The sequence below is a fragment of the Gekko japonicus genome, unplaced genomic scaffold (assembly GCF_001447785.1).
Source record: "Gekko japonicus isolate JY-2015 unplaced genomic scaffold, Gekko_japonicus_V1.1 scaffold2118, whole genome shotgun sequence".
NCBI lineage: Eukaryota > Metazoa > Chordata > Lepidosauria > Squamata > Gekkonidae > Gekko > Gekko japonicus.
In genome coordinates this window covers 264556-274805 of record NW_015164257.1, presented here as the reverse complement: position 1 = coordinate 274805, position 10250 = coordinate 264556, and the positions used below count along the sequence as shown (strand labels likewise).

General features: G+C 44.6%; 1 protein-coding gene across 1 annotated transcript in view; it reads left to right on the top strand.

Annotated features, from left to right (window-relative positions):
• The window catches only part of IKZF4 (IKAROS family zinc finger 4), a 34401-nt gene that overhangs the window by 3702 nt on the left and 20449 nt on the right, over positions 1–10250 (top strand). The window contains exons 2-4 of the mRNA XM_015408695.1: positions 908–1183; positions 7130–7390; positions 8334–8501. Of these exons, the coding sequence (XP_015264181.1) occupies positions 908–1183; positions 7130–7390; positions 8334–8501 (705 nt within the window). The remainder of the gene's footprint in view (positions 1–907; positions 1184–7129; positions 7391–8333; positions 8502–10250) is intronic.

Below are 10250 nucleotides of genomic sequence, written 5' to 3'. Positions count from 1 at the left end.
CCCTAGAGCGACAAACTGGGGGAAATAGTCGCTAAGGATTTGTCATATACATACTTTGGTGTATTTGCTCTTCCTGTGGGAAGCAGCAGAAGTGAAGTCGAGTTAGCCATATTCAAAATTTATTTGAAATGAATATACTTTAATGATGTCGTCCTGAAGCTGGAGTTGGTAGTCTCAATCTTTGTGAAAAATGATTGTGCTAGCTCCTCCATTAGAGCCCATGCTGACAAACACTGTTCTTGTATGGCAGATTTCTCTAAGATGCTTTATTAACAGTACACATTATTTATCTGTATAGTGTAAAGCATCCCACAGCAAAACCCTATGTATACCTGGTCTTATTTATGGCAACTTAGTAATTCTGAATGAAAAAATCTCTTTATCCTGCAGCTGCCATGTAAAGAGAGATGCTTCTGCTTCTTTGAGCAACCGCAAGTGGCGGTGCCCATTTTATTCAAGAACCTGGATGCTCTAGTCTAATTCTGGCAATTCATGTTAAACCTGTACCACAGTCCTGACAATGTTGTGATCTTAACCTCATAAATGTGAGAGGGGTGCCACCCCGAATATGAATATATTAGTTTTATGAGTCCTCTCCTGAAAATGTATCTGGCATCTTCTGAATCCAGATCAGCTTCTTGCTCCATCAGCAGTGAAAGAGAGATCTTGTTGGTTCTGCAGTCTGATTCATTCTGCGCCAGCCATGCTCAACAAGGGGCTGTGCTACCATATAGTGTGTTCACTTTGTTCAGGGAAAGGCAACCCATTAAACTGTTTGCCCCCCAATTACATGGTTTGGAAATAATGCCTTCAAGTTGTTTTTTATATGTAGTTTGTATTCTTTCTATGTTGTCATTCACCAGGAGCCCCAGTGTATAATTTTTCTTTTCTTTTTTTTTAAAAAAAGGCAAGCTGCAAGGGCTGGATCCTGTTTATGCACCACAGAATAGTTCCCCATGCCCACTCCAGCCGTTCATTACTTTAGTCACAGGGGAAATAAGCTTGTTTCTTGAGACAAATCCTTACAACAAAGCAGCCAAAGTTACCTGTGCTCCCTGCTTCTTTTTATTTCCTAAAGGTAGTGGGGATTCTTCTTTGGAAAAGGAGTTCACCTCCACAATCGTGGGGCCCACAGTGAGCACACCAAACAGCCAGCACTCCTCCCCAATCCGCTCCCTTAGCGGTGAGTACATGACCTACCTGCTCCAGATACCTTCAGGTGAGATTTTAGTGTATGAGTCTCTGTGCAATGCTTATTGGAGAAGAACACTTCTCAAGATCAGATCATCTCCTACTGCATGGGCAGGGAATTGGGATTGTTTGAGAAAGTGGAGACATCTGGGCCATGTGAATACAGCCCTTGGGAAAAATAAGAGCAGGGCCCAAGGGTGGGGCAGGGTGGAATGGAGGTAGAAACGCATGTACTTTATGGGAGACTGGTGTGGGTGATCTGGACTAGATTTTAACCTGTTACTTATGTAACTTCAGAAGTAGTATTAGGGTTTTTTCTTTCAAGATTTGAGATCATGTAGTTATAATGGGGAATGGATGGGCACTGTTAACATTGGTACCAGACCCAAAGAAATTATACTTGCATGCTGCATGGAGTTGTTAGATCTAGAGACCAGAAATTATACTTGCATGCTGCATGGAGTTAGATCTGGAGACTTCTAGATCTGAAGAGTGTTGAAAAGGGGCATGTTTGCACTGTTGGGTTTTTTGATTTGGTACATTCTGTAACTTCGGACATTTCCTGTTGGCATTAATGTCCTGTTTTAGCCTATTTCTACCATATTCTTCAAAAACCTACAAAGCCACCGAATTGCAGAATCAATGCAGGATTCTCAGGCTTGTCTCCAATAACACTGGTCACATGATGTTTATAAAAATCGATAACATGAAGTAACTATGTCTTCCTAATCTTAAATTGGGATAGTGGGGGAGAGCAAGTCCAGAATTGGGTTGGAAATGAGTTGGAAATGCCAAAATGGAATTCAGTGTTAGCTGTTTGGAATGGAATGTTCAGAAGCCCGTGTAACATACCCAGTGTGTTAAAAAAAAACTAGTTGGTCCAATGTAACTTGAAAGGAATTTAGCACATGAACTGAACGAACAGGAAATGAATATCTTCCCCTTTAACAGGGAGACACTGGTTGATGCTGTTGCTTCTGATCAGACTTGATTTCACAGCTGGTTCCTACAGCAAACTCGTGCCCCAGCGGAATAGGAACATTACATAACCTGTTTTGCCAGCTCAACCAGACGCTGCTTTGGTTCTGTAAGGAACGTTGCAGAACAATAGCCAGTTCTGCCTTCTCTGACTGGGAAAAAGAGAGAGAAATTCATTCCTAGGGGATGGAAACTCATCAAAGTCCATCCAGCCTCAATGTGTCTGGGCAGCTCCTGCCCTGGTGAATAGGCTTTCACTTAATATTTGTGCACAGATGTGTCAGCATGTCCTATATCTTCATGATGGTCTTAGGGAATAGGCTTTTTACAATCCCTCTGAACTCCAAGTTCTCTCCCTACCCCACCCCAAGAATGTGTTCTGGCCACAAGTACTGTTCCAAACCTACACTCTGGCATGTGGCATGACAGATTTGCTTCAGTGGTGTTCCCTGTCAAAGTCTTCCCACCTACATATTACTGTGGATTAGGGTACCATATTAGGAGTCAGTTCTATGTTCCGTCTTGGCCTGTCTCAGCCCTGACCTAAAAACAAAGGCTAAATCTTGACTTTCAGTGGGTTTGTTTTTGACCTCAATAAACTTTTTAAAAGTATTCATCTTAGATCTGCCTCCCTTCCTTTGAAGTACAAGCAGGTGTCACTCTTGAACAGAGAAGTGTTAGCTGGACAGTAGCTACAAAAAGAGTGAGTTGTTCTCTGACCCTCCTGTTAACTGCCTATGCTATGCTAAGGGCCGCTGCCTTGTCAGTGTCATGTGGGCCCATAAGTGTTGGCTGGCAGGCACTCTGGGCCAAGAGAGTGAAATCCCTGTCTCTTCAAAGGGTTTGTAATACACTGTGTTGTTGAGATACTTAAGGGGGAAATAAATGCTGAGATCTCTGGCTGATGGGTTAAGTTGTTTTAAAGTAAGGAGAGTGTGACTGGCCTTTTTTACCAACTGAGGGGACTCACATAGCCTCTCATGATTCTGGGAAACCAGGTTTGTTCAGTACTGTAAACCTTCCCCTCAGTTACAAGATGTTCTTAAGGGTAGCAAGAATAAAGGCTTTGGGTTCACTGCTGTGAGGTAAGTTTTGTGGCGAGCAATTAAAACATGGAAATCACTGAGGCAGGAGTTATATGTAAACTAGGAAAAAAGCCCATTGTGGAAATAAATACAATGGCCTCTAGAAAGAGGCTCTGGGCGGGTGCCCCGGCCTTGGCCACTCAGTGTCAATTTGCTGTGGCAACCTCAGCAGGGTATAATGACACTGAGTCCACCATTTTCTCCAGAGGAACTGATCTCTGCTACCTAAAGAACAGTTGTAATTTTGAGTGATTTTCAGCCCTCACCTGGAGATTGGCAACAATGGTTCCTCAGAAGGGAATGGTTGGTTTGGAGGGTGGAATCTATGGCTTTGTACCTGTCCGAGGTCCCATGCCTCCTGAAACCTCACCCTCTCCAGGCTCCATCCCTCACATCTCCAGGAATTTCCCACCTGGAGCTGGCAACCCTATTTCCTGCCCAGCCAATCATCAACCTACCTTTATTTCCCCCTACTCTTCAGCTTTCCACCTCCCACACACCTGCAGCCCCTCCCGTGCTCTGAAGTCCTGACTGCTACATCACATTGGCTGTCATACGGGGGCCACTTCAGCAGCATATAAGGATACAGAGCCCACCATTTTCTCCAAGGGAACTGATCTCTGCCATCTGGAAAGCAGTTGTAATTCTGAGTGATCTCCAGCCCTCACCTGAAGATTGGACACATTTTACCTCAGAATAGCAAACTGTTTAGAATGTTAGAGGCAAAAGCCAATCAAGTTGCTTATGCAAATGACCTCTGTGTTCCGAGGCAAAGGCCAATGAGGCTGCATATGCAAATAACCTCTGTGTTCTGACTGGCTGTGGGGGGGACAGCAAACTGTTTAGAATGTTGGAGGCAAGACTCAACCAATGCAGCTAGTGGATAGGGACAGATTCTGAGTGACACACCAGGGCGCCAACCAATTCTGGAGCGTGTGGAATGTTCTAGAGAACTGCCACCACCATTCGGCTTTTATATATAAGGGAGATAACAAGGAAGGTTTATTTATTTACAGGTTGGTTTTAAAGAACAGATCAGCAGCACAGGTCTCCAGATAATCAAAGGAGAAACCTGGCTGAGGCACATAAATTTAAGCTAGTTACAGCTTCTGAGTGTGGATGAATTCTCTGTAATGCTTTCAGGTACAAATAGGCTTTCACTGCCTAGCCCACTGGGTTGGATCCTTTCACACACACAAGTCTCCACCCACACCAGCCTGCCCTTTCCCAATAATCAGACTAAATGGTATGAGGTCTGCTCATCATCAGAGGCAGGTCTCACAGCTGGGTACTCTATCCTCCCCTCAAGTTAGAGTAAAAGCACTCTGCCGTGCTACCAGGCAGAGCCACCCTTCAAACTGCTCTCTCCCTGAGGCAGTCCCAAACGATCACTGTTCTCTCACTGAGGCTGCTGTGTGCTTCCCTCTAACAACTCCTGCTGGTGCTTCCCTCTAACATTCCATCATCCCCCCCCCCCCATTGGATGCTGGAGCAGCACCTCCCATAGGCTCAGGGATGAAACAGCCCTCTGTCTGTCTCAGATACCTTTTACCTCCATCAGTTCAGATGTGTAATAAAAGGCTTTCTGGGATTAGGGGCCAGCTGAGAATCACTTGGGGGGGGGGATGACTCTGAATTCCCACTTGCCCATCTCTGCTCTAGTGGCAGCCAGTGTTCCCTCTAGGCTGAGTTAGTGTGAGCTAGCTCACAGTTCTTTAGGCTCCAGCTCACACATTTTTATCTCAGCTCAGGAAGGACGGCTCCAGAGCAGACTCATTTCTGCAGGAGCCCAATCGCTCGCTCACAACTTTAATGCCAGGAGTTCACAAAGTAGAATTTTTGCTCACAAGACTCCACAGCTTAGAGGGAACATTGGTGGCAGCACTAGTGATATCCATGGATGCCTAGTCTACTGTGTATTGTATTCGAGTCCAGTAGCACCTTAGGGACCAGCAAGATTTTCAGGGTATGAGCTTCGGAGAGTCAAACACTCTGGCAAAGAGAGTTCTGCCTCTTGGAAGTTCATGCCCTGACAATCTTGCTGGTCTGTAAGTTGCTGCTGGACTAGACTCCAGCTCTTCCACCGCCGATCAACTCAGCTACCCTCTGAAACTGTCTGTATTGCGTGTTTACTGTGGATAGCAAGATAAATGTAGCTGCTTGCTGTATATGACCATGACCTAAGTTACTGTTTTGTTCCATCTCCCTTGCAGAAGGCATTTATACCATTATGCCCTATTTTTAGAGATGTGTACCTTAACAAGAAGTGTATCTTAAATGAAAAAGATTGGGGATACTTTTTGGTTTGTGAACAGTGTGTGTCTAAGCAGCTGGGGTCTTTTGTCTTACTAAAGTAATTTAATGCCAACCTGTTCTGGGAGCACAGGTGAATTCTGTGACTACACAGCATATCTTATCTCTGGCCTCCTCACATGGCTGCAGGCGGTGAATATGTGTGCCCATCACAAGGCCTCCCAGCAGCTGCATTTTCTTCAGTTCTGTGGCATAATAGGGAAAGGAACAACTGGGAAGGGGAAAAGATACGCCCGTGATGACCTACATTCTTAGCTGTTCTAATGCTCTGTGGAATACCACAAATCAAACAGCCTTAGGAGTGTACACTGCAATTAAATGGTAACTGTCATGGTCTTGCGAGGGGCTGTTTCATGGAGAATCAACAGGCTTATATTGTCCTCGTGCCTCCCTCCCTGAAACAACATAAAGTACAAAAAGACTTCATCCTCAAGGCCCAGCTAGATATGATGGAAGCAGCCGTCTTTGTTTGCTTCCCTGTCCTGGCCTGTTCACATATGGAGCACAGGGGTGGTGGGCTGCCTTTTTTTTTAAACATGAAAAGAATATGTAGCTGAGAAGAGCTGAATCCTCTCCCAGCCTGCCTTCAACACCAGAAGTAAGGCAAACTGGGAGAAAACTCCTGAAGGGATGGCATGCAGGAAGGATGAGGACAGAGTGGCTTTAGTTCCTCTTTTTCATGTTAAAACAGGGACCCTCCTGTCCGATTTAGGCCAGACTTACACATAACAAACGTGGCTGCCCTCTCATGGCTCTGTTTGGCTTTTACTCCTATGGTTTTCCCATTCAAAAAGAGAAGTAGTTAAGACGAGCAGCGCAGACAGAAGGGATCTGAATGTATGAGCCCCTCTTTCTTCCCATACACGCATTCTGACTGGTACAGAATGACTAAATCTGGCCATGAACCAAAGGTTCAGGAGTGCTATTCTGTGTGGCTTTTAAAAACTGCTGTAATGAAGGTTATTCCATATATCAGATATATCGGAAAGCGAAGACGGGAAACCCACATTTCTCTCAAACTTATTTATGTTAGGCGCTTCAAGGGGCACATCTGAGGTAATTGATCTTTCTTTCCCAGCTTCCGCTACCTGACTGAGAGAGCGTTTTGTTCTGCTGGATGTGAAAAGCTACTCCATGCTGCAGTCTGTAGTATGCTGGTATCAGTTGCCTAGTAATAGTTGTGTACTTTGACATGCAAAGGGCATTATTTTAAATCCTGGGATTCTGCTCACCGTTGTAGTTATTGAAATGGTCATCTTTTTCAGAGTGAGAAGTTAGAGAGGGTTGGCAAACATTTCAATAACTGGCTGAGGTAGCTGTGCTCCAACTCTAAAGCAGCTGCAGCTCTGGGGATAGGATTGGCCTTTTGATGCTAATGGAGAGAGGTTTCTTGATCCTGTTGTTAGTGCTCAAAATGGAAAAGGTTTGGTAATCAAGTCTTGTTCCCCTTCCTCCAGGGTTGTAGCGGGTTTTTTAATATGGGGTAGGGGCGGGTTCATGGCTTAAAAATTCTTTAATATGAGCCTTTTAAATGTTTTTGCTTTTGCCTTTTTCTTCTGCAGCAAATTCTATCAAGGTGGAAATGTACAGTGATGAAGAAGCAAGCAGGCTGCTGTCGCAGGACGACCGGCTCATTGAAAAAGATGACAGCGTGATTGTGGAGGATTCTCTTTCTGAGCCTCTTGGCTACTGTGATGGGTCGGGGCAGGAACCACACTCTCCTGGTGGCATCCGGCTACCCAACGGCAAGCTAAAGTGTGACATCTGTGGGATGGTGTGCATTGGCCCAAATGTGCTGATGGTGCACAAACGCAGCCACACTGGTGAGCAGGCATGGCTGCTAGAAACCAATAACAGTGAGGAATTCCATAATGATATAGTAGCCTAGTCCTTAATGGTCAAACTCAAGTTGTCTGATCTTGGATAGCATAGGGTAGCTATGAGCTGTCTTATCATTAGATGGCAGTTTTCTCAGGCTTGGACTCAGTTAAACTAGTAGGGGTACTTTGCTTATACAGTACTTTAGCATGTTCAAAGCACTTTTTCTGATCTCTGTAACCCTTATGACAGTGATGTAAAGTAAGTGAATATTATTGTCCCTATGTTACAGATGGGGTTGAGACACAGTGGCTTGCCTAAAGTCACCAAATTGATTTTTAGCTGAGCTGTAGCAGGTGGACTAAAGCTTTCCCAGCTACAGTGAAAAGAGTAGGACATGTTTTCTGGTCCTCAGATAGAGCAGGGTCAAAATGAGTATAATCTAAGGATCAAAGGAACCATGTAGAGCAAAGCATATCTCAAAGGCAGTAAAGCAAGCACGAGCTAAGGTTGCTTGGAGGCTCCAGAGACTGTAGAACAAAATGTAAAGGCCAGACCATTACGCAAGGTTAACTGTCTGACTTGGCAATGCTAGCCCTACACTAATCTGTGCCTCCAGTTCCCACTCACTCCAACAGGGAAGACCATGCTGATTTCCCCCCATGATAAATGTGAAAATATGTACAAGGAATTAAGTTGTTATGCTGGAAAGATGAGCTTTTAAGTTCTGAAAGTGGATCCTATTTAAGATCTTCTGTGACTATTCATAACATGGATTACGGAATCTTTAACTACTTGGCAGCCGGAATGAAATGGACCGGAATAAGCTGCTTTTCTGTTGAATGGGATACCATCCAGAAGAAGATCAAAGCTGGGATGCCGCTTGGTGAAAGCAAAGTATCAAAGCTAATGTCTCTGGACATTCACTAGTGATACTCTTCTTTCTAGGTGAGAGGCCATTCCATTGCAATCAGTGTGGTGCCTCCTTCACACAAAAGGGTAACCTCCTGCGCCACATCAAGCTGCATTCGGGTGAGAAGCCCTTCAAATGTCCATTTTGCAACTATGCCTGCCGGAGAAGAGATGCACTCACTGGTCACCTCCGCACACACTCGGGTAGGTCACAGGGCACCTCTCCCACCTGAGAGCTCTAATAATGGTCTGGATGAGGCTTGGTGAAATGAGAGGGGATTAGTAGGTGCTGTTTCTTGCTCTGTGGCCTTGGACTGAGGTGCTGTCAGTGGGAACTTACCTGGTGTAAAATGTATGAGAAGTCTCACCATTCACAGGTTTTCCAGGCATCACTTTTGTTTTCAGCTCTTGTTTTTGTTCTGTTGCCTCCAGTATCTTCCTTCTAATTTAGCTCCACCCATTCATGGTGCCTCCGTTTCTAGCAACTATTATTTATATTTGTATTCCATCTTTTCTCCAAAAAGTTCATAGTGGGGGTGGGGATGCTGTCACTGCAGTTTCCAGTTGAGGCACTGGCCAGGTTAAGTTCAAAAATTAAGTGTCTCTGCAAGTTTGTCAATGCTATCCTAAGCGGAGTTGCACCCTCGCAAGCCCATTGGCTTCAGTGGACTTAGAAGGATGTAACTCTAGTTAGGGTTGGCTCTGCATCCATCTCTTTCAGACCATTTCTGTGGTTAAGATACCGCAAACTTTAACTGATCCTGGAGAGCTTAATGCCAACAACACCAGATAAGCAAAACCAGTTACTTCTTTGTGGTTTTTGTGCGTTACACTGTTGGGGTTTTGTGCTTGTGCGAAACTATGGTTCAAACACATGTAGAGGCAAAAAAAATCCTCCCAGCTCAGAGATATGGCTTTGGACTGTGCATGCCCAAAGGGAAGGACTTGCACCTTCCTGCTCAGTTCACTTCCTTTTTGTCTGCCGTAGCAGCATTTAGGAGTCCTCTTCTCTCTTGAACCTGCCTTGTTTGTTACAGGAAAATACTTTTATATAGTTCTGTTTGTGTCTTGGTGTACACAGTAGCTGTGTCAATAGTGTATCTCTGTGTTCTGTGAGTGCTGGGTGCTTGTGTCACTACTAACTACACTTAAGTTCTGTTGATTGTGTGAAAGGGATATTCCCTTGATGGAGAGATACAACCATGGTTTACTGTGCCTTGACGAAGGCTGGCCTTTCTCCCTACTGCCTGAAGTTCTTAAAACATAGGTTGCATATGTGGTTGACATGAGGAGTTGACAATTGTCTGTTAACTGTGGCATTTGTGTTGCAGCTTTTCATTTAGTTTGAAGCTCTGTGTTGTAACAGCTGGCTTGTCTTGGGTAGGGAGGGTAAAATCTGCCCACCTGCTGAGCTTTTATTATTTTTCCCTTAGTTTTTTGTTTCTGCATTGGCTTTAGGCTTCTAAAAGTTCACCCAGGTGTTCACAGCTGTCTGTGACCCTTCTCTCTGTTAACATTTCAAGCACGAAATCAGTGGAGATTCTTTAAGTGGTGACTACATGTTCATTTAAACTGTGGCTTCTTTGGGTGGTCCCTATAATGGTACTGGCACTTTCTTTGTTTAAGCAAAATGTGTGTTAATAGAATAGTGAATACAGAACTGTTCTTCATGTTGGAGCAGTGAACTCTTCTTGACTGGAGAAGGAGGTGATGTGAAAGACCTCTGCCTGAGACCCTGGAGAGCCGCTGCCGGTCTAATTAGACATATCCTGACTTTGGTGGCCCAAGGGTCTGATTCAGTTTAAGGCAGCTTCATGTGTTCAAGGGCTCTGCAAAGTGGCAACACAGTAGGCCCAATAAGATTTACCGACTGAACTGTTTTGAATGCTGTAACGGTTTTGCATCTACATCTGGCAATATTTTATAAAATTAGGGTTTACCGGTGGCAGGCTC